Genomic DNA, 26,415 nt, shown 5'->3' with positions numbered 1-26,415 from the left:
CACAAAACTTGTGTTTTGATATGTTATTCAGAAGAAAATATGTATATATATTAATCAAAGTATTTGAACAACATGTATAACATAAATATAAATGACATTTCAGCATTCATTGATAAAGCAATGAAACGATCATTTTGTGAAGTCAAATAGAACACCACATGCTACATGTATTTATTAAACTCAGCTCAGAAAAGAAATGAATAGAATATGCTTGAATTAAAAGTTTTTTTTTTTAAGAAGGACCCCTCCAAGATCAGATATGTTTTGGTTTGTGAAGCATGTCACTTGTACTATAATACCTTCCTATAGGGAAAAAATAATTCAACGTCCTTATCTTATGATAATAATTTGTTTATATGTTTCCTACGGAAACCGGTAGGTTCCAGGTAAAAAAAAAATGTTTTTTGTCCGTCAATCAGATATAATATATTTGCCATACCATAATGAGAAATAATTCTTAAGTGTTTGGCATTTCTTATATCTTTTACAATTGTGTAGACATGCTCAAGTCTCTATGTTTTTATTGTTTATTTTTTACAAATATTTTTACAAATACTTTGTTCTTATTTGTATTCCTTTTCTCTGCTCGCTGTCATAATTAAATGTTATCTATGTTTGACATTATCAAAAAGTATAAAAGAGAGCAATAAAACATAGAGACTAGAGAGAGTCTAACAATAGTGAAGAGTTATTTTTCTTTCAATATCAAGACATCTATATGACATGAATATTTGTAGCAATGACATGAATATGACATGAATATTTGTAACAATTCATATTGATTTCCATGGAACATGTTTATTTCAGGTTTAACTCTTACTGTACATATTAAATACATTATAGGTATCATGTTTCAAGATTTTCAATCAATTTCTGTAAAAATTGCGCCTTTAAATATTTTCTTTCAGCATTTAAAAAGAAAGCAGTATTGGGCATGATTTGCCCATCAATCTTATATTAAACAATTGGGGGTTTAGTTCAATTCTCGTTTATTTTTTTACCCAACCAAACCTGAAATAGATTTAAAAAAAAAATAGAAACTAAGGTGATCATTAAATCTGAGGGAATTTTTAGGGGAGTATACCTATCCTCTCTAACTATACATTATCAATTATTTTGTCTTCATTATCCGTTATTTATTTAACTTTTTAAACTAAGTCAAAACATGTCATATGAAGCGTATGTAATAGCAATGTTACACTTGTAATACAAAAAGTAAAAATAGAACTTAATGTCACAATAAAACCGGAAGTATGGCATTGATTTTTAACAGGATGTATGTGTCCGTTAAGAACATAAGTGTATGTAACACACAGTGCATGTTGTAAGAGTAAGTGAGATCCCGTGACAAAATGGTTGGTGTTAGCTTTTGTATCTTCTTGTATTCGTTATTGAATTATTGACACAATAGTCTTCACTATGAAATACCTTAATATTTTTAAAGATATTTTCCACATATTACTTATTGAGAAGTTAATTTAGTTCTACTTTCGTTTTGAAATATTCATGCTGACACCGATAATATTTTGATGTCATGATATATTTCATGTGTCATATCTATTTTTTTCTTTCAACGGAAAAGAATGCCCCGTTTTATTTTATTAGCACTGTGTATTTTTAATTTAAAACTGATTCAATACTTCAATACCAGATATGCATTGACTGAATTTCAGTTGTTATCCACTTTTATCTACTAAACTTTCTTTTATTATCATTGTTTTGTACCCTATTTTATTTTCAGAGTATAAAAGGTGCAAACGCGTTAACATGAAGACGAGCCTGGCTCCTATTCTTATTCTGCTCTTAAATTTCAAGGAGGTATATTGAATTTCTTGTATAAAAATATATAAAACAAACAAACATTTTTTTCGGGCTTCTTTCACTTTTGCAATAGCAATAGATGAAATTATCGAAACAATCAAAATCATAGAATTATGCACGCATTTATTTTCACCTCAATGAAACAAAGATTATTTTTATCTTTGAGTATTTACCCATTTACTTTCTCTTTAATAGACGCATGCTCAATATCGATTTCCTGTGTTCAGTGTGGATTCCTGTCCATCAACTCTCGACTCTCGTAATTCTGCAGCAGAAAGACTGAATTGCTCATTATATGAAAATAAAAATCCTTCTTATTTCTGTGTTCCAAATCAAGATAAAACAGCTCTACTGGAATTCTGCTATGGCGAATTTTTCGGCCTCGTACAGAATGGTAAAAAGTTCTAAAACGTGATTTATTTTTTAAAGAAAAAAAAACTTTATCTACTTATAAAACTGTCACAGAGTGAGCAATTGCAATTTTGCAGATTGCAGATTAAAGTCGCAATTTCACTATGACAATAGTTTTAAGCTCTTGTAAAGAGCTAAGGCATGCTATATGAGCCTTGCTTTAAAATTGTGAGAAAATTAATGTTATTAGCACTAACTAGGTTTTGAAGATTTGTCTTCTATGCACTAGTATCAGAAAATCTGTAAAATCAGTAAATGGATTTATCCATAGATCTGTCTAAAAACTAAAAAGTGGCACTGCCACTTGGTCAATTGCAATCATAGAACTCTTTATTAGCAAATGCAGTAAGTATACGCACCATTGTTCAAGCTTGAAAAAGGGGGCGGGGCCTAAGTTATACGGGAAATGTTTACTGTGACGTCACACAAAACTGGGTACATTCTGTATTCCTCATGATACTACAAAACCAAATACTTTGCAATTTTCAACTGTATTAGCATAATAAACAACATAAAAACTTATCAATGCATTTACAATAGTTGCTAGTTAAATCCCAGAGAGTTTACAAACAAATCACTAATCGCAGCAAACTTGTCAATATGACGTCAATTTTGTGAAGAAGAGGTATTTTATGTGCTGTGAAAGGCAGATCAAATATATATTTTTTTGCAATGTAAAATGCATTCTATTATTAAACAAATAAAACCTTTTTTAAGTGCGATTATACAATGACTTGCGAGAGAATTGTGTGATTTTACTGTTAATTTTACTGTGTTGATGTGTACAGGTTTGGCATGTTTAACATCAATGTGACTTACTAAATCGCCTTTTTTTCACGGGCATGCACTTTATAGATGTCAGCCATTTTTTATATATAAATAAAGAATGGTATTCTTACTTTAAAAATTGCTCCTGCAATGTTTGAATTGAGAGTAGCTTGAAATGATCAAGTTTGATCAGCTCTTTACCAAAAAAAAGTCGGATGGGACCACAAAAGATGACGTCGTTACATTGAAAGTTAAAATAAACCACTGAGAAATAATACACGACACACAACACACTACGACGGACAAAAACGGATAGCAATAGGTCACCTGAGGCTGAGTGACTCAGGTGACCTAATAAAGTCAATTTCTATCAATATTTGTCGAATTTAAAAAAAAAAAAAATATGTTTGAACTAAATGTTTTGAATTTGTTTATATCATGTTATCTTGTTAAAATACAGATTTTAAGCCCCTTTCACAATTGGCGCACGAGCAGAAGCGACAAAATATTCGTGCTACCGAGTAATTTTGATTAGGATCGTAAACTGTTACCAAAATATTCGCATATGAAAAAAGTGTTCGTACGAAATTCGCGCGATCTAGAGCGACTGTTGTGCATTAAAACTTACGATATATCTTGCGTCTATATGCGACTGTTGTAGAATGCAAGGCCGTAACCACCATTGAGGCAAGTGAGGCAAATGCCTCACTAAATTTTTTTTAATTTTCTGAAAAGTGAAATTTTTTTACATTGAACTTATGAATTATGTGTGTCTTCGTGCTAAATTAATATTTTCAACTTTTCTTTTCATTTCTTTAAATCGTTCAACTCACCAGGTGCCTCGATCATTTTCATTTAGAATGTAACATAATATAATTCAAAATATTTGTTTTGTAAATTGTTTGGTTGTTTAACATCCCTTCTAAGAATTTCTCATTCATATTGAGACATGCACCACTACTAGCCGATAGCAGCAACTTTTAAATCTGTTCAAGCCTTCAGGGTCACTGCAGAAGATTGAACACTAATATTCAATTATTGAGACATAGGACCTCGGTTTATACGGTCTCATCCAAAGGACCGGTCTCTACATCCCGCAGTGGGCTTTGAACCCGCGATGTAAGGATCAACTCCGTAGTCTGCGACTCTTGAGCATACGCTCTAACCACTGTGCCATGTGGGCGACAATTCAAAACGTAAAATCTTTCTAAGATTAAATCTGTGATTTTCTAATATATTAGAAAATCAAAGGGTATTCCCAGGTTTCATGATCCCCTTCCCTGGAAACCCTATCGATCACTGGCCGTCTGGGGTCTAGGAATGCCAAACACCCTTGCCTCACTAAAAATTTTAGCCTAGTTACGGCCTTGGAATGAAACGAGTGTTGTAAGATAATGCGATAGGATTGCACGACTGATCAGCTAATCGGACGATTGAACGTGCGGCAATACAATCGAACGTGCGGCGCTTGTGCGCTCATGCATTTCATAGTACGAAAGTTCGTGCGAGTCGGAGGGCCTAGTATGTATACCACCCGTTTCCGACGCTCTTCAGTCGACATAGTTAAGATGCTTATAATTTTACACGGTATATATATACCTGTTGCAAAGCATGGCAATTGAAGGTGATTAATCAAGCAATGATAGTAAAACGTTGCAAGATTACATGAGACATGTTGAGCAACAGTCTCATGTTCGCAAAACGAACGCAAAGACAGCTGCGATTCATCTTACGATCTTTAAAAATCGTACATCACTCTTACGAGGACATAAAACGTTGTAAGACGTTCGTACTAATATTCGTGCGTTGAATTGCGATAAATGTGGATCGCATTTGGTCGCGTCTGAATAGTGTGCATGTTGACTATTTTGAGGAGACTTGATGCGACCACTAAAACACTTGCAACGAACGCGAGACATCGTGCAATGTATCCGAGAGCTCGTGCGAAGCTAAAATTTTCCGATCGCAAAGTGTTGTAAAGTGCTCGTGCGCCAATTGTGAAAGAGCCTTTAAATAACTAATATATTTGTCTTTTTATATAAATTAAGTTTTATATCATTGTACATATATATATGATAATGGTTATATTTTCAGGACATTGTTTATATCTATCAACAACAGGATACCTGAATCAAGACGAATGCAATTTCTTTACAGAGGGCTGTCCTACTTCTTACTATTTAAGCAGCAATATATATAAGTGTAAGTTGATGCATGCAGAAAGAATGGATATACATTGAATGATTGTCAAAGAACAAGAGAAAAACTTCAATCTTATTGAGAATTTGTCATTAAAATTTTTTGTTTACTTGCTGCATTAGTTCAAATAAACAGTAAAAATTAACATTTTAATAAAAAAATTTGTTTGACGATTATAATAAATAAATAAATATAAATATAAAGAACAAACCAATATATTTTCCCAATGTTCTAATACCTAGATCCTAGATGTCATCAGATAGACAAAGAAAATAAGTGTTTTCTTGCCGATCCGAAGTGCATATCGAGGTATAATTCATATCTGTGATACTGATAAATGTCATCAAAGCATGTATTTAAAATTTGTCGCATATCTGCGGTGATTTTCTTTGATCTTTCTGTGGTGATATTTCCCATATCACATATGCGATAATACTTTCCACGCCCCTTCATATATCGCTTAAGGGTACTTACCACAAACAAAAAATGGATGCGCGGGTTGATATATATTTTTTCACTGATTTTGATTTGTATTGATATAAATAATAAATCCCTGAAATATAAAGAAATCGTAGGTTTTCCTTGGTGCTTAGATTCGAGATTTCATTTTGCCTTCTATATAATTCCATACAAAATTTTGCACACAATTTTTTAACTTTATGACAAAATCTTATAAAATCCTCCCGCTCTACTTTGTAAACATTATTCAGGTAGTCAATTTAAATGTAAATCTATGAAAAATAATGCTGATTTCTGAAAAAAGTTTGTTTGTGTTATTTATCCTTAAGGAGGCAGAAATCAGGTCATGAGAAAAAAACTGATTTTATTCATAAGTTCATAACTACAGAAAAATGAACATGTTATAGCTATTTCTTAGCCTTTAACTAAATCAAAGTACGTGTATTTAATTCAGTTGACAGTTCCCAGTCATTCAAAAGATTAATCCATTTTGAAAGTTACGGTAAAATACCAAACTTTATCTGGTTAAACTCCCTGCTATTTGTTTCTGTGAGTTCATATTTGTCGAGTGTCTGACTCAAAGATAAATCATCAAAATCTTCAAACTCAGTTAAAAAGTGAAAGTCAAATTCACTAAGAACGTCCGACATGTTGCAGAGCTAGCTTGCTTGAAATGAATAATTTATTGAGTCTTAAGTTTATGGCACGCTGAATATTTTTCAATTGAATTTTGACACTCTCAATTTAATTTACGTCATCGGACATGCGACAAGTTGCTTACATCATAGATACCTCGTGCTATTGGTTATATCGTTTTCACAAATCTGTTTGCGCCCTCGATTTCCACGCCCCAGGAAAACGATATAATCAAAGCATGTATTTAAAATACAGCATGTGTTTACATTTTATTCAATTTTTGTACCATTGATATGTCTTATTATTCTATTATTTGTTTATAACATTAATAACATTTTTTTTATTTAAGCTCTTCTACAAGGACTCATGCACCTACATATGAGTCTTATGCACCAAATACAACGACTGTACCATACATCATTTTGAACAGTTCTTCTACCACTAAACCTCCAACATCAGGCGATGATGGTATTTCAAGTGGATTAGTTGCAGTATTTCTGTGTATCTTTGCTGTCATAGTTTTCCTGTTATTGGTTGTCGTGTTTTACAAAAAAAGGCGGGAAAAAATAAGAAGACGGTTTGAACCAAACTTAGGAACGGAAGAAATAGGACTTATTTCACATGGTACAGTAAATTCAGTTTAGTTCAAGTAATGTTGTTGCAATTTTAATGAGATTTAACGAATTTTCCTTATTGCCTTTTTTTTCTCATTATCAGTTTGATTAAGACATTTTTGGACTTATCTTGCAAAGTTTGGAACAACCTATGCACTCCTTTAATATGCAGATGAATAATAATTTAAACATATTTAAACGAATAAAACACAGCAATAATTCCTACCTCCTATATATATCCTTAAAAGGATACCGAAAATCTATCTCTATTATGATTGGAATTATGAAATTTGTTGTTTAGAGATGAATTGAGTAGATCAGTGTAATAAAACAATCATGAAAGAATACGGCGTGAAGGCGAACCATTTTGAAATATGATGTAATTAATTTGTTTTTCGTTACAGCTTTTAACAGAAAAAAAGCCCCAAAACAACTCCTTCATATGCTTTTTAATTAGTCCTAGCCTTCGCCTACTTTATTTTCTGGGTATTTTGTGCAAAGGATTTTAAAAAAAACAAAAACATTTATATAATTCTTTATGGTCTGTACATATGTGTTCTATATATAAAACATTATTTGATAATAAAATCCACAGGAAACTTGATTTATTCTGCTTCTTTTCATAATATATTGGAACATGCACAAGTTCATGATTCAACATTATCATTTAGGAAGTCATAAATGAAACTGTAATAGAAAAAACACATTTTTGTAATTTTGTTTTGCATGGAATTTTAACTAAAAAAGCTCATTGTTATTGCCTTGCAGCACTTTCATAGTAACGAATAATACAGGGTCAATTTTATATTGCAAGGCAACCTCGATCTTTAAATATAGCTAGAATACTTAAATAACTTTACGGCTTATTGAGAAATCATAAATTGGATTCTTGCTCGTTATCATTACTTTGAGGCACAAAGTGAAATATTTATCTTTTCAGAAACTGAAAAAAAGAGAAGACATTCACAAGATGGAAGTAAGTTGAAATGTTTTTAAGGAAAGCGCTGTTAACTATTGTTTAATTACTTTAGAATTGTAGTAATCATCTTTGATAAGTAAGAGTTATTCATAACATTTTTCTTTCACTTCTCACCACTAGGGTAATACAAGCTCATGTTTCCATTCTTAATCCACTGTTTCTTATTATCCAGGTTTTAACAGACAGTTCTTACGATATCAACTTCTATTCTTTATGACAAAATTTATTTGGTCATTTTAATTTTTTCACATTTAATGAATTTGGCACTTTTTTAGGGAAGGAATACATCTATGAATTTCCATTTGAATGTTTAAAGACAAAAATTTCATGTACAGTACGAAATCGTTTCGTCAGAAGACATTTCAGGATACATTTTTAAAGAAAAGCTTGAAGTTTTGAAATACTGGACCCATTAATGTTACCAACAAATCTCCAAAAATTTATCCATGTAGATCTTATACATATATTCATGGCCACGTAATCGAATTTCGGGGTATATAGTTCGTCCGCCCATCTGTTTTTCTATGTCTCTTAGCATTTTTGTTTGTCTGTTACATGTAAAACTTTAACATTGTCCATAATTTTATTTTAGTGAAACTATGACTTTCATATTTAACGTGTATATTTCTTGTGACACGAACTTTCGTGTGTACAACCAAATGTGACCTTTTGACCTTTGAGTTTAACATACTTTTACACAAAAATTCCAAAATTTTCCTTCGCCATAAGTAAGCCCATAACTTGTGAATGTTAGATACTAAGACTTTCATACTTTATATATGTAATTTTCATGAAAAGACTTTCCATTTTATATGAACAATTTTGACCTTTTGATCTTGAACTTAAAGATTTAAAAAACTTAAAAAAAAACCTTTAACATCGGCCACAACTTTAGAACGGCAAGTGTTATGGCTTTCATATTTTTCACACTTTGACCCTTTGACTTCAATTTTTGAGTATGACCTCATTTTTAAAAATAAACCATAAACAAAACTTTTGAAGGTTTTAGCTTTCATACTTCAAATATTTAATCCTTGTGACTAGACCTTTCATTGAAAACGAAGAACGTTGACCCTTCGACCTTGATTTTGAGTTTTATAATTTTAATAAAATTATTTTAAACACATACATGTTTGACTAATTATTCATAATTATTCTCTTTAATTATATTTATTGTCGTTTTAGTGTTCAGCACTTTTGATTTATATTTGATATATAATTTTTTTGTTATTTGTTCTATTTTTATATCTTATACAAAGAGCTTTATAGATTTATGTTTTATTGTATTATTATCTAATTTCTTTCAAACTTTTAGAGACACATTGGGCTCCTCCTCATCATCATCATCCTGATGTGGAAGGTAGTCCTGATTTGGAAGGTAGGAAACAATATAATTGTATTACGGAAACTATAAAGTTTCTTTTATCTCTGTATATCTTTTTGAAATACACTATCTTTTAGAGCATGAGCATTAAGTTTAATTGATACAAAAATGTTTCTTATTTCATATTTTTATTGAATCAACAAAGGCTTAAGTATTTCTTTGGAGCACAAGGATTGTTTTAGAAGCTTCTGATTACTTTTACCGCTCTAAAAAAATAACTGTGTTGAAAAATTACAAACTCTAGCATATTTCATCGAATTTTTCTTACACGAATTAATCAGATAAAATATATGCTTTAACTTAATGATAAATAATTCAACCTTCAATTAAGTGAATGACGTGATTACAAAGCATACTAGTTTTAATATGTATCGTCTATAGAAAAAAGTGCGCATTTTTATTACCAGTGCAAGAGGAGGGCAATAATTTACATATTCGAGTGATAACACATCATCCCCCAGATGACGATACCATACGGTGGCTAAAAGACGGCGTGAATATAGATTGTGTGTACGACAATGAGAAATACTTATCCATTTGTCACGGAAAGAATGTCAGTGATAGACATGTATATCTGTACGTTTTCAACACAACAAAAGAAGATTCGGGGAAGTATACCGCTATATGGAAAGAAGATGGAGAGGAACACAAAAGAGGTCTATGTCTTTAATGAAATATCATGTTTATAAAAATAAGATCTAGAGAATGAATGTATTTAAGAGATGAAAAGTATTCTAAAATAAATGTTAGTTTATCACAGATAAAAATACGTATTTTTTTCTTTTTTAAATCATATCAGATATTGTATTTACAAAAGACGAAAGTGGATCAGCTCACAGAAAACACAGTAAGTGAACTATGCATGTAATTTGATGTCTCATTCCAATTGACAGGTCTGTGTTTTTTCTATATAAAATTTGACACCAGAATGTTGCACTTTTTTTTATCCACACCTATTATAGAATTGGGACGTCCCTTGATCTCTTTTCTAACTTTTTAAAATATCCATTTTAGTGTTCTTCACGTTCATAGTCTCAAAGAACGTAACGTCATAAAGCATTGCAGCGAATTTTATTTTCCGTTTCTAAAGAAAAGGACGTGTCATTATGTAACAAATGATTTTCGATCAGAATCACCCAGAACATTTTATTCAAACGCTTCATTGTACCATGAGCAATTGACCAATCGTTGAACTAAATAACAAAGTTTACGCCAAATATATAGAGGATATATATATATATTTTGTGTAATTTGATATTGACTTTATCCAACGAGTTAAAATGGTATATATATATGTATATTTGCGAGGCTTGCCGAGGAAATATACACCATTTCAACGAGTTGTATAGAGTCAATATCAAATCACACAATTATAGATGTTCTATATATCTCATACGACTTTCATTTTACTTTGAGACTTCCCCCAGCGAAACTACATGAATATTTTTTTATTCAAATAAATGACGTATAACTTGATGACATAGCACCGTTTATGTTGACAATTCCTCGAAAGAAATTTGATCGTGTTCGAAATATTTGAAAATATTACACTGTAAGCGTCCCGTATATCTGACTCTGGTAACCTTTCGCCATCCTACAGCATGTTCATTGAACGTAATTTTGAAATCACTAAATCTTATTGGTTATCATTGGAAATGGGAAAGGGAAGCAGAGTTTTACAAAACATCTATAATAGATATAGTGTCAATAATCAGCTTTTCTGCTTTTGTGAATATATTTTAAGATAAAAAGCCTTTTCACTCGATCTAGTTATATAAATATGTACACCTTATAAATTCAAATGTATAAACGTGTATATTTATTCTGATTGTATTTAACCTCATTTAAGGAGATGGCAGAAAGGTTTATGAAGTTTTAGTGCGACAATATGGAAATAATCTGAGAATACGCGTGACTACAACTAATACACCTGTTGATGTTAAATGGTACAAGGACGACAAAGAAATAGATGTCTCCAAAGATGCAGACAAATATCTGTCAGAAGTTGATGCAAATAAAAACTATTTATTTCTCTATATTTTCCAATTAACACTTAGGGATTCTGGTTCATATCATGCTTCATGGAGGGCAGAAGAAACTGGAAATACAATTGAGATCCATAAAACAAAAATTCGTAAGTGAAATGAAATACGGAAATAAAGTGCCTTTTTAAGATAACTTTCTGAAATTTACGAATAAAGGAAACATGCTTAATCATAATTTTAAATTCATTCTTATTAAAGAACTTTATTCGGTAATAACCAATATTTGCCCCCCAAATCAAACTTTGATGGAGATATATTTAATTAAGTACTTAAACAGGGGAGTATATGCTGACTTCAAAGCACTGAATATTTTCATAAGTAATGAAGCCATATGTAAGTAATGACGTCACAAACATGACGTAAATTTCAGTTTTTTATGAATTTTACAGAAAATTGTACATATTTCGTCAATATTTTGAGTAAAACTCACCGAGCGCATGTGTGTTCAGGATAATATTTTGATATAATGTGTAGAATGATAATATCAATGAAATATGTCAATATTGTTCCTGAACAAACTTACGCTCTATAAATTTTAAAGCTAAACTTGTTGAAATTTTGTCCATTTTGTCCTTTTTCTGAAAAAGGATATAAAATCGGACTAGTTTGTGACGTCATAAAAACAAAAATTGTGAATACACTGCTTTGACACTATAATATTTTCTGTTAATTTATATTTCTCATACAATTTATTGAATTCATCACATTTCAGGAAGTTTTCAAAATTTGACTTTTGTGGGGGCAAATATATGCAATATACTGCATATACTTCTTTAAAGGACAAATATTCTTTGTCTTATTCTGTTTGTATATATATATATATATATATATATATATATATATATATATATATATATATATATATATATATATTTTTTTTTTTTTTCTTTTTATGAATAGATTTTGAATCATTAAAACTAATTGGACCAAAGATAAAAGTTGAAAAAGACAAAACGCAAGCAGAGAAAGTTCACAAAATGGAGAATATCATCTTTCCTATTTTTCCTGTTAATAGAAGTTACAATTTGGTTGTGATAGAGAAGGAGGAATCTACAGATATCATCAGTAATGGTAAGATATTGCATTTTATACTATCCCTTGAAATGTTTATGTACGGAGGTTGTCCATTAAAATCCTGGTCAAGTAGTCAAGAGTGAAGAATAATCAACACTGCTTTCTAAATCTTTCCGAAGTCTTTAGTATATTTACATGTGTATGTTATGTGTGGTTTTGCTTACGGTGATGGGATAATAACGTCAACATTTTTAAGGCAATGTTACGATTCTTCTTTGCTTAAAACTTTGGGCCCTTTCTTGCTCCATAAACAGCTTAAGGACCGATCTTGGAAATACATGGGACCTTATAAAAAACATGTATTGGTACGTTATGGTAATAACAGTACTTTCACCTTCACGTAACTAAATTGGCGTCAATTGTCATTGCCAATAACTGATTGTCTTTATGTTTTGATCTCCCGAAGGACTCGATAAAAATTCCCCCGTCTGAGATATGCCACTTACACTTTGATTCTTATGCATTTGGGACATTTATGTATTTTGTTATATTTTGCTTTCATTTAAATACTTTAAGCTGTTGTTATTCAATCAACTGAATTGCTCTCCGATGCACCGTTACGTGATCAAACGTCACTATCTTTCGTGTGCTGTTTTTTACACTCTTTCGGAAAGCTGGGAAAAAATTAATATTTTTTTTTCAAAATGTAGAAATGATAAAATGGGACTTAAAAATGATTGAACTTTATCTTTATTTTAAACTTTAATTTCGATATAAACCTTTTATACATTTCATGATAAAACTCTGACTTTTTGATCGCACGCCGATGGCCATACAGCGTGAACATCCCAGTATTAACAAGATGTGTCCGTGAAACACTGATGTCCCTGTATGAGAATATAGCGAAGACTAAACGTTTCTTAAATGTAAATTTAATACATTGGAACCATTAGTAGGGTATTCTCACTGGAAATACTATTGTGAAATAAGAAAATAGGCCAAGATTAAGGTTTTTCATAAGTTCATAAATCTCCCAGATCAAGGTCAAAAGATCAAGGTAATTGGTATCCAATGGAAGGTCTTGCCACAAAAAATACATATTTGAAGTATGTAAGACGGGGAATTTTAATTCTTTATTGTAAAACACAAATAGAATTATAAATATGTACTTAGAAATTATAAATAAACATTTGTTAAAAATTGTATCTCTATGCTGGTATAAATATTTTTTTTTTACTGTATGTAGGGTTATTTCGCCCCATGTTATTTTCGCCCTTATGCACTTGCCTAATATTTGCTCCATTTTAAAGTCACCCAGTCATACATGTAGTTCTGTTTAAGAACTTTTACTGTGTTCTTTGCATTCTCTCCGTTTTATTTCCCCACTAGGGACAAGGTGAAAAAGGAATAAATTTAAACGGGGCTAAAAAATTCCTTTATACAATAACATCTAGTGTTCATGCAATCAGAATGCACAATTCACAAAACTGATCTTGTGAATGAATTCAATTTACATCTATGTTAATACAGTCATAATCCACATATCATATGTATCTCTTTTCAGTTAATTTAGAACTTTTTGGACAGTTTGAAGATGATGATTTTCGTCGCCTTCTGCATTTTGGAATCCTTTTGAGTGAAAGAGGGAACATTATATGGAATAACGAAGCGCATATCAGTCTTTTGGATGACATAAGAAAGCTAATGAAACACAAACAATTAATATCAGTGGAAGAATATCAAAGAATTGCTACTGAATTATCTGACCAAAGTTTACATGTTGATGAAGAAGGAGTTTCTTTTCTAAATATGGATGTGGAATTACAAACTGTGTGGGCTCTAATGCAAAACAACAATACATTTGAGACAATAATGTGGTTGTTTAAGAGACAGAGTGGACCTATTGTTCAAAACTATTTCAGAACGCCAGATTATGAAAGACAAAAAAATGAAATATGTGTTGTTTTATGTGATATGCTATGTGAAAACTTCCGAGAATCTCTAATTGAGCAGTACGTCAGACAATCAGATACACAGGCTTTGTCCAAAGAGGAGAAATATAAACTTTTGGAGATGAAGAAAGAAGACTGTAAGTTTCCGTCCAAAGAATCAATTCAGAAAATATTTTTTTTAAAGAAATACCGGTTAGCAAAATAGTCAAGTGCTTTGTCTATCATACTAAGAAACGGCCAATCTATATATGTATTTGCACATTCTGGAGTGTCAAAAAATAATAAAACAAACTCTTCCTTAGATCATTTGATAAATTTCTTTTGATATCTATAACTATTCGTAAACTTCACTTGTTTTGATTTTGAGGAACTAAAGATCAATATATAATCGTATTTAAGTTTAGATAAGAAAAAAATCTTTTGCAATTGATTATTATATATTTAAGATGTCATTATTCTTCTCAGTCAGATTTATAGAAACAGATTTTGAATCTGACGTTGATCCAGGAAAAAAACATACTGTGAAATCACTTATTTTCGTGGGGGGGGGGGTTAATTTTCATGGTTTTCAAGGTATGGAGGGACCCACCAATTTATGTCCACCACGAAATGCAATTTTTTCACCTATATTACTACTGAACAATTTATCAACCACAAAATCAAATCCCCATAATCCAATATTTTTTCCTTAAAACACAAAAAATTGACCTCTCGAAAATATGTGATTTTATAATGCATATTTTTGAATAAAGCTTGTTAAAAATATGTATTATAGCTTAAAAATGTTTCATCTAACGTTAACTGCAAATAAGCTTAGGATAATTACGAAAGACTTTACCTTAATGTTAATTAAGTATCATGTATCCATTTTCACATGTATCTACTATAATGACATATATATTTTTTTCAGATAAATTCGATCAAAAGCAGAGCTCTCTTTTGCAATGTGCTGTTTACTATTCATTCATGGCGGGAAAGGACACGCCTAAATGTTTAGCAAAATACTTTAGATCTGAGGGATATAAAGCGGAGGAAAATGAGATGTGTATTTGCTTGCCTTTGGAATACAATGAAAATCTGATACGAAAACTGGGCATAGATATCTTGACTCACAAAACATTTAGTGATATTTTAATCCATAAAGATATCTGCACATATCGTAAGTTACTATATTTTTAGAGCAGATAGAAACGGTTCCTCGTGAGCTATTATCTCTCCAAACGCATATCTTGAATGATTTTGTTTTCAGTGCATATCCCCGAAGAAGTAATGAAATGGCCCGAAGAAGGGAGACAGAGATATATTGTAAACTTCAAAGCTGGAAACATTGAAATGCATCGCGCTAGAGGTATGATTGTAGGGTGTGCCGGTTCAGGAAAGACAACTCTGTTGAGACGTCTACAGCGTCAAGACAGAAAGGATTTTCACAAAGATACACCAACAACAATAGGACTTGAAGTTCATCAGAATATATTTTTGATTGAAAATAACACACTTCAGGGTATATGATTTTTTTTTCTCATTTTGCACTTTTTCAAAGGAATGCAGCAAAAAAGTAATTCCATTTATTTCTAGATTTTCAGAGGAATTCGATATGAGAGTTTACTTTAAAATAATTGAGTTTGTTTTTGTTTATTGAATGATTCATCTCTTCATTTAAGATTTTCATGCTCAGAAAGAAATTGACGGGTATCAAGTGAATTTGCACGAGGACAAAAAACTCCTGAGTATAACGGATTTTGCTGGACAAGTTGCCTACTACGCCTGCCATCAGATTTATCTTTCAAGAAGAGCTTTCTACATACTTGTAGTAGATATGTCAAAGGACTTAAAAGATAAACCACACTTAAAAAACCGTCATAATCCTATGGGGTCGTTGTTTGAAAACTGGACGTATGAAGGTATTATGTATTGTAAATTAACAACCACAGTAACGTTATTTTCATTCTTATGTGGATACGGTATATCCCGGTGCGTTTGAAATAAAAGAAACCACGAGTCACAAAAACCTACTTGACATTTAGATATTTTACTAGAAGGAGACGTTAATGGTTATATAAAACAAAGGTTTATGTCATAAACATGACTTTAACTGCTCAGTCGTCTACTTTCCTTACCCATGCAACAATAAACCCTTCTCACCTTTATACGAACGAGTTTATATTTCTTAGTTGATTCCATACAGAAAAACAGGAGCAGCATGTTCTAAAACAGAAATTTCTATCTCTATATCTATCTACAAACTTTTTTTATTTGACACACGGTTTGATGAAGGGAGAATATCAACATTCTGACTTAATCCCCTGCCTCGCAGTGCCGATTTTATACTTGTTTAATTCTCATAAACTAAGAAAAGTTATTTTCTTGTAAAAATATTACGTCATAATAGTATTTACGCTTTACTTTAGAGAAACTTGTACTGCGCTAAAAAAGTGATTGCGGAGAAATGGTAACGTCATATTCTATGACTTGAACATTAAGTGTATGTTGCTTAAAAGTTCAATAAGTTCTTAAAAAAATATCAACAGTTTCGTTTAAAGTCATCATTTCGTTAATTTTATGGACGATGGTATTAGCAAATACAATCTATCTTCAAGTCAAATGCTGACTTACTTTTTTAATACTAATTATTAGGCTAATATTCACACACTGGTCACCACGGATTTTTTCTTTTTCCCCGAACATTTACAGTAGCTGTGACCGATAGACAGGGGATGCTCACTCCTCCATCGCACCTGATCCCACCTCTGGTGTTTTGAAGGTCCGTGTTTGCTCTTGTCCTATTGTGTAATGTTAAATGAACTGAGTCCGAGCTCAATTGTACTTTTCCACATGTCATGTGAAAGTCGTATTCTATTACCAACGTCCTTACATGTATAAAATACCCCCTTATTATAAGGAAATTCATTTATATACTATACATGTATGTCATTTGGATATATTGTCTTTAAACATAACACTCATTTAATCGAAATTCGTAGAAGGTTGATTCAATTTGCAGAGAGTCATAAGAGTTGTCAGATACATTATATGGTCTGATGCATGATTTATTCTCAATAAGTCATTATGATTGTGGTAATATTTACAATTTCTATCATGAATACTTAGTTGTCTTCTCCAAGTGCATATTTTATAAGATATCATTCATTGAAAATGTTTATCATTTTTATTGTCATTTTAGCATACTTTGTATTTTGGCTTCAATCGATAAGAACTTACTGTGATGACGAAGAATTGAAGAAAAAGTATGGAGACCAATGTGGAGCCAATCCTGTTATTCTTATAGCCTCCCATCAAGACCTTATAAAGGTACAATGTACTATGTATTATGTAAAAATGATTTCCTATTTTATATTATATATGCATAAAACAGATTATTGCTTTGTAAGTTTCTGATTATCCTGAATTCTACCACGACTATTGCCGAGATCTAAGAAATGCCGCGGACATTATTCTCCAATAAAATCACAATGTAATCAAAAAAATTATCAGATCAGAAGCACGTATTAAACATATACAGTTGAAATAAAATATTTGGCTCTAAAATGAAATTATTAGTCAGACACATCGATGGGTCGTTTGTAAGAATCGAAACACTTTGTATATTGCATAAAATAACTGGTGAATAGGGGTTTTATACATGTAGCTTAGCAGGGCTGTTCAACGGACATTCCTAAGCCACATTTTAACTTCGTTAATTAAAGATAAAGCAATGAAATAGAAAACTGATTTGTTATTTTACATTCATAAAATTATAAATCTATGGTGAAATCAAGTTTATGGTAGAGAAAAGGCTATTTTTAATGCAGCGAAAGTCAAATCGTCGGCCTTCCATACGTGGTAAACAAACAAAGGATCATTCTTTATAAGGCCGTTTTGCGGCCTACAATGACTTCAAATTTTCAAATAGTATTTTTTCCCTTAAAAATTGCATGAATCATTAGGCTTATGTTCCAATTCAATGATAAATATTGGTTGGTTAATGATATAATAGTATTTTTAATGATATAGGGTCACAAAGTAAGGTACTATCGATCCGTATTAGCATTAGAGTAATGGAAAAACTCCAGAGGGTGGCTGGGTAAGATAACTTCTACGCATGTCATAACCACCTTTAACCAACACCAAATTTGCATGTAAATTTCTAATAAGCATAAAAAGTGGCTACCAAATTATGAATTTGGTTAAAGGTGGTTATGGCATCCAAATAAAAACTTTTCGCTTCATTTTTACGATATTTACAGAAAAGGCTAACTACGCACAATGAAGGATATCAGCTTATGAAGATTATTTCTTAGTATGAACTTTTGGTTTGAGTAGAATTTTTTGTTGATTTACTAAGATTTATATCAGCCGTGCATATCTACTTAAAATAAATGTGAAATTTTTACTTAAAAAATCTAAAATCAAAGGACTGAGAAGACTGGATGTCATGAAATTACAAGTGGAGACGTTTCTTTGAAATGTCTGATAAAAATTAAGAAATAAATACTTTTTATAGGCTTTAAAGTGTGAATGTGAGTTATCTTTTATATTTATAATGATAGTTTAGTTTATCTCTATATGCTACTTCTTTGAATTCCGTTATGAATATTGCATATATTCTTTGTATTTCCTTATGAGTACTGTATATGTACTAGAAATGATAAAATCTATCTTTGTTGCAAGAAGCGGTAAAATGCATTTTCTATTTGTGTTATAGACATTTTTTCCTGTGGGTACACATATAAATTTTATATGGACACTTCAGTACGAGTAACATGTGATCCATATTTTGTTAACTGCATGGGTCTTAATTGAGAGGACTCGATCTATTCATCACATTTCTTTGATAGCATAGGTATAGGTTACGAGAACAGTTGTGCTGTCTTAGAAAATAAACTGGTAAGGAGGAAAGGGATTCCTATATGTAAGATTTGATTTATAATTGAATGTTGCTTTACCCCATTTAAGGATTTTTCAACCAGATAAAGAGATCATCCACTTAAGGTCAAGTGTTTATGCATAGTTACATTACTTACCAACGCCTAACGCGGGACGGGACTTTTTTTTAAAGATAATATCCTAAAGACTCGTGACATTTACTTTAAATGCTAAAGACTTAGGTAGAAACTGTCCCTATCCGTGTTAAACAAGTTTTTGACGCTGCGCTGGGAAAGAGACTGAATTTAACCTATGGGTTTCAAGAGTGCGAAAGGAGCATCAAACCCTTAGGGTCCCATTTGTACCTGGGATGTTGTAGAAATCTTAAGTCCGTATACTAGTATATACATGATATACGAAAACTTCTGATATGCATAGTTGAAGGAACTGTTAAAATTCTACTCCGTTTTTATGTTGTGCCGTTAGAAACGGGAGGGGGGGGGGGGGGATCTCAACTTTTATACATGTAAATACATAAAGTTTAGGTGACATTTTTAATTAAATATATCGTGCAACACGAGTAATTAAATAAAAGTAAAGCCATTTTACGACGATATTTTATTTCACTAAGAGATGTATATTTTAATGCAAGCGCTCTGAGTTACATGTATATGTATTGACTATTTACATGTATATGGATAGTCAACCTGTACTTGCATTGATGTTTTAATGCTGTTAATTCTCTATTTTTTGGCAATTGTTGAATTTCTTTTCTTAATTACTACTTCAGTTTTATTTAATCACAATCAAAATCCATTCAGTGCTTTTAACATTTGATACATAACTTTTATAGTTCAATAGAAACATTTCTAAAATGCTTATTTTATGCGTAAAATAATACATCTATAGAAATGATATTCAATTACAATATACTTATATATGATATAATACTTTTAATTAAATTCTGATTAAACTTTTTTCAGCATCATACAGTTTGAATTTCGTAAAAATTTACATTCAAAATAAGCAAAATGTGGATGCATCGGAATTCTTGTCATAAAAAAATATCTTGAACCTTAAATTTATAAAATTTTTCAATTTATTTCTTATGTCTGGTGATTTCCGACATAAATAAACAATTTTTGATCATCTACATTCAGAAACATACAAAGAAACTTGATTTGAATAGACCCACCCTCAGTTTTTCTTTAACTGACGGCCATTTTTAATTCCTAAATCACGTGAATTAGATGATCGATGTTGAAAAACAAACATCAAAATCATGAACTTTTATTTGTTTTTCTATAAAAGAAACGATCAGTCGTATTTTAGAGCTCTTGATAGACTTGAATATAAATTTATTGTTGTCTCAAAAGATGAAGTATAACATCCTCTGTCTCAAAATGTCATTTGATATATAAAAGCTTCGGCTTACTTCTCGGCCTCGGAGGTTATCCTGAAACATTCAAGAAAACACATACTTTATTCCTTAGATATTGTATCTTACAAAAAAGTATAAAGCAAATATTTTATATTAAATTAAATTATATTATATTGAACGAGTGTTGTCCTAGGAAATATTTCAAATACTATTCAACATAAACAAATTATTCTTCATATGCTTGAGTACTGTTCGTTATCTCAATATGTTTCATGTAGCTTATGTAATTTTTACAAACAATGATATACCTGCGATGTCATATGCATATAAAACGGCATTTAAAGGATGTTAAATAGCGATGATGTATGCCAATAACCTTTAACTTTACAGGTTTAGTGAACATAAGCATTAAAAAAAGTAAGAGTTCATTCGAAACAACCTTCGTATTATATTAGATGTAACTGAATACTATAATTTTAGTAGATTAAGATTCACTGCTCTGCCAATATTGGCTTTTTATCGTTTTAATGTCTGATAAATTAGATGACCACATTTTATCAAACTGGTCACATTGCTCATCGACTTAGATGAACACACAGTTAATTTGTCCCCTCTTTATATATTACAGGCAAACAATCTATTTATGGAATATTGTTTATTTGTTTATTTTGAACCTTTCATATTTCAGTCCAAGCAAGAAAGAACATCTTTGTCTAGCTCACAAAACTTATATTTTTACGACGAGTTAGAACGCTGTTTGCCAAAAGAACAAACACTAAAAGACCACTTATCCCCTAAACGTTACTTTGAAATTGCATGTCCCAAAGGTAAGCTCAGAAAATGTCAAGAGAAAGTTATAGAAGAAGTCAGAAGATGCATCGTGGAGACTGCTACAAACCTACCACAGTGGGGTGAGAAAATACCCGTCAAATGGTCAATATTCGAACAACATACGTGTGTATGGGCAAATAAGAAAAAACGAATATTGAAAAGAAAGAAATTGGGAGAGATAAGCGAATTCCAATCCTTGGGTGACAGTGACATCGACGATATGCTCCGATTTTATCATGAGATCGGTTACATCATTTACTTTTTAGATGAGGGCCTTAAAGATACTATCATTTTGGACGTACAGTGGTTTGTTGATGCTTTTAAAAATATAATAACAGATCCTTCTCATGCCCGTCCATTCTGCGCAAAATTCAATGAATGGGAAGTTTTCATGAAAACTGGACGAATATCAGATTCAACACTTTGCAAGGTATGGATAAAAAATAAAAATGAGTCGTATGTTACTCATAAGGACGAAATCATGCCATATATGGAAAAACTTGGAATTCTTGCAAAAGTTTGTGAACCAGAATTGAAGAAAATGAAATCAAGTCATGCCTCACCATACAATGAAGAATCCATTTACTATATCCCAAGTATTAACAAAACCGACTTTACAGAAGATCGTAAAGCTTTAATCAGCGAAGGAAAAAAGACCCCGATTTTGGTATTTTATTTCAAAACTTATCTTCCACATTTCTTTTTTTATAGACTTGTCGTCAAGTGTTTTTCAAAGTGGCGGGCATTGAGTGATGATCTTTTTTGCAAAAATACTGCATTTTATATGCCGGAAGGTGGTGATCATAATATTGCTATTGCTGTAAATAAATCATCCCTACAGCTGCAAGTATTTTCACCGGGTGCAGACATTCATCTCTCTGAAAGCAAAACAAAAGAAATCAGAAAACATGTAGAGAACATAATTAAGGAACTTACACAAACGTTTCATCAACAGGTAGTCTACGAAACTGGATACGCATGCAAGGATATAGATCTTACTGATGAGGACGAAGATTATTTTTTAAATGAGGAAGAAGTTGCAAAACTAAAATCGAACGAAAGACTTTGTTTAAATTCCTACAAGGAGAATCACGAAAAGCACAATATCCATCGTGACAACTTGCTGCAATACTGGTACAAGGTATGCTAGTAACATGTGTAATCTTTCATGAAAAGTCACATACAGATCTTAAGCTACTTGAATATGAAATATATGGAGATAACAAACAGTATTCAAACTCAAAAGTCCATAAAGCAATACAAAATTGGAGTAGAACAAACACGGACATCAAAACATCAGAGGTTGGATCAGGTGCCATGGAGGTTTAAGCATCACCTGCCTACCGTTCCCCCTCCCTCGAGTGCTCCCTGTCGTGATCGGGAAATAACGGAAAATCCATCGACAATTCAGCATTAATATAACAACCTAACAATAAGTATGAATAAAATCAGTCAGCATTTAACTTAATAATAAATTGTATTTGCTGACAAGGTCATTGCATGGAACATAGAACTTACGAAATAATGACTGTAAACAAGACTGCCGAAATTCCTGTTTCATCAACTTGTTTGTTAAAAAGTAACTTCTTTTCAAAATTGTACATACGTAGAGCATGATCTTGTGTATCTTATAAACTGAGAGATAAAATACATGTATGCAGGTGAGGAGGGTATATTCCTCCATAAGAGAAGGAAGTCTGAAAATGTCGAGTTTTTTTTAATAAAAAATGAACGAATGCATTAGAGATCATAATCCATTTATACTTTCCCATATTATTTAGTAGGATTACAAGTGGATTTTATTCCTTTGTAGTTACATTCGTTATCGGTTCCATTTCATTCTGCTAAATTTTCAAAATTTGGTTGATATAGTAGTAGTAGTAGCGTCAGTTATACTTTCAGGAAACAAACTTGATCTTCATGAAAGTTAATTGTCTGTGTTATATGATTTTTATTACTTCAAACAATATTTCCCTAGATAAATCATATTCTCATAAATTTTTTTGTACTCGTGTAATACTATGACTTTTCCAAGTACATTTCGGGTTTTAAAGAAGACGAGAAATTCATTTATTAAACAAAATGTTTATTACAACCATGTGAAAAGACTGCGTCTAAGCGCTTTAGGTGTAACACTTTAATAATTATAATGTCTTCTGTGTTTAACTTTAAACACGGATTCAATGGTTTTAGATAACTTGAGAGTGTATTTGATTTCGCTTGATTGTAATCAAAGATGGATGTTGAATTAAATGATGATGTGCATGCCAGATTACCAAAGTCAATAATCTTCCAATAAGTGGTTAAATTAAACGAATACATTTGCTGTGGACTTCAACTCAACATATAGATATATATAAGAGTTATTCTTAATAATCAATAGTTACTTTCATTCATATACTATTTACATTATGAAATGTCTATGGATTTTTCCGAATTTTTCGACCATAAGAAGAATACAGCAGGTATTACGGGTCGGTTCAGGGGTGTTCAGTCCTCCATGGCCACACGACTGGTTTTGGAAGTCGTTTTTGCTTTGTTTCCAATTTGCATTGTTGCAATGTTCGTTACATCCATATTTTATGATACCTTATTCCATTTGTGTTATGTTTTGCGGGAAAATGACGAATCGTAATATGATAGTGAGATCAAAGCCAGCCTCATAAATTCCGAGCCAGACAGCTTCTTTAACTGAAATATCAGGAGTAATTTCAGTTGAATTTAAATTCTGTGAATTTGTTGTACATTTTTTATAAAGATAACATCAAAAAGTAAGAATTAACTAAAAGTGTATTTAAAAACCAGTTAATTAATTCATTTTGTGCACTTTATTTTCTTAACAGTCAAGTGAGGACATGATTTCTGAGGAACAACCATTGAAATAGCTGAAGACCAGATAATCTTGGAAATAGATGATTCAGATCGACCATTTCAAGAGAAATATGTGCACTTTGGCTTAACAAAAAGCCTGGTTATTTGAACCATTTTGATTTAAAAGAAAACGATTATATATTTCTTTTTATTAAACTATTTTATATCATTGTTCATTTACATGTATTATTGCCATTGTGAACTTATTTACATTTGACATCGATTTATATTTTACTATGAAACGAAAGTCAATTTCGATCTCAGTATTGTTTTTAAAATACTCTGGATTCTTATATGTTTTAAAAGTAAGTCAAACACTTAGTCATAATCTTATACTCAATGTACATGTAAAATGCTTAATTATACTTTCCCTTTTTACTTATGCTTTCCTCCTTTTTGTGAAGGTCGGTTCATTACCAACCTAATTTCATTTCACCTGAGCTGAAAGATCATGTTATATTTTCTTATCATATCACACAGCAATGTTTAGTCATATTACTAATATGGAAACATCTTTTTCTTAAGGTAGAATCATGTTTGTTCAAATCACAGCAACAAGAGTAGGATGGTGCCATAAAGCACTATTTGAGTTTAACATGGGGTGGAAAGTTAAAGAATCTCTAAAATCTTCTTCTCTAGAAAGGCTAAAAGCAATGATTAGTTGCATTGATTTAGAAGTTTCTTGACGTATATGGGTCATTTTCAAAAAAAGTCTATTTTTTGAATGACATATTTTGAAAAATGAAAGTGGTTTTACTATGATTTTTTCAACTTTACTTGAATAATATAGTAATAAACTACTAAAATCCACTGCATTGCATAAAAGAAAATATTTCTTTTAAAAAATATTGACATTTTATCTTAGTCATTTAAACTTTAATGTCCTTCCTGTTACTTTCATAAAAAGAGCTGTAAAACTCTATTTCAAAATTTTCATCAAATTATCTTTTGTATACCGTTAATAAATGAAAAAATTATCATTGAATGCCAAGATGTTTGACATTCATCTATATTATATGAGCGTTTAAAAGCATGTCAAACTACCATATACCAAACAGAAGCAAAATCTACGGGTTTTTCTTCATGAAAAGCCTTATTGCTGAATGTTTATATGCTATAGTTGAAAAAAACATTCTTGTACATTATTTTTGTGATTAGAATAAACAGTTACAGAAAGTTATTTAAACAGGTGCTCTGCCAAAGCAATTTAAACTAGGAAAATATACTGGTAACAGTAAGGACTCGGGTAACAGGAAGGACAAAACAGTAACAGGATGGACAAAACAGTGTAACAGGATGGACAATGAAATCTACATTTTAAATAAAAATTGACTTTTTTTAAACTTTATTGGTTAGGAAAAGAGAAATAAATGTAGAATAAAAAAATGATTTTGTCAAATCTGGCAAATTTGAGACAATAAAAGACATTTATGTCCATCCTGTTACGAAATTTAATTCTAAAGTGCTATTAAAATATTTATCAGTTCAATTTTTGTTTATTAAAGGTACTCTATGCTGTTGCAAAACTAGAATTTTTCAAAATTTTAAGAAAAACAAATGATGAAACTTAAATAGGTATATAAATACCAGGATAATTTGTCCCTCCTGTTGCAATTTTTGTCCATTCTGTTACAAGAGTGCATGTTTAAGTTATAATGGCACAATTTGAAGCACTAACTTATTTCAATATGATTTACGAAGTTTTTTAACATGTGTTATTAAACTTATATTACTTAGAAAAATAAAAGTAATTGTTTTTATTGTTAAAACTCAAGATATGAAGTCAAGTTTTCCTTACTGTTACCATATTAATGGTAACAGGAATGACAGTAACAGGATGGACATTTCTCATATAAATCACCGGTTATTTAGTATAACGTACTCTTTTTGCATCATCAAGACATTGAAACAGTTTCTTTGTAACTTAGTAAATCTGATTGTTTTAGCAGAATAAACAATTTAAAGAGTATTTGCATATTATGAAGGTAACAGATAGGACATATTTTCATTATACTCTACCAATAAGACAAACTTATCGACCTTTGAACCCTTTCTTTACTCACTTTCAAATCATGGCGCTCATAAATTTGAGACAACAGAAAATGATGATATATTGTGGATCATGAAAACAGTTCCTAGGAAAGTGAGATAACTTTTATTTTAACATTTTCTTTCTGATAACAGGAA

The 26,415-nt window shown here is 31.1% G+C and overlaps 1 protein-coding gene across 1 annotated transcript; it reads left to right on the top strand.

Annotated features, from left to right (window-relative positions):
- The first annotated feature begins 1,264 nt into the window (after window positions 1–1,264).
- On the top strand, window positions 1,265–24,915 carry LOC134265676 (uncharacterized). Its single transcript, XM_062747895.1, has 19 exons — window positions 1,265–1,355; window positions 1,742–1,818; window positions 2,017–2,215; window positions 5,095–5,202; window positions 5,442–5,508; window positions 6,644–6,918; window positions 7,849–7,884; window positions 9,203–9,265; window positions 9,679–9,927; window positions 10,071–10,118; window positions 11,121–11,405; window positions 12,217–12,387; window positions 13,895–14,419; window positions 15,193–15,441; window positions 15,532–15,783; window positions 15,944–16,183; window positions 17,464–17,591; window positions 21,215–22,498; window positions 24,201–24,915. Exons 2-19 carry the CDS (start codon window positions 1,768–1,770, stop codon window positions 24,240–24,242), a joined length of 4,272 nt encoding a protein of 1,423 aa, XP_062603879.1. The 5' UTR covers window positions 1,265–1,355; window positions 1,742–1,767; the 3' UTR covers window positions 24,243–24,915.
- The last annotated feature ends 1,500 nt before the right edge of the window (window positions 24,916–26,415 follow it).

This window comes from Saccostrea cucullata, unplaced genomic scaffold, assembly GCF_032062105.1.
Source record: "Saccostrea cucullata isolate Sc308-1 unplaced genomic scaffold, CSIRO_AGI_Scuc_v1 ctg1064, whole genome shotgun sequence".
NCBI lineage: Eukaryota > Metazoa > Mollusca > Bivalvia > Ostreida > Ostreidae > Saccostrea > Saccostrea cuccullata.
This window is presented reverse-complemented; position numbering and strand designations above follow the sequence as displayed.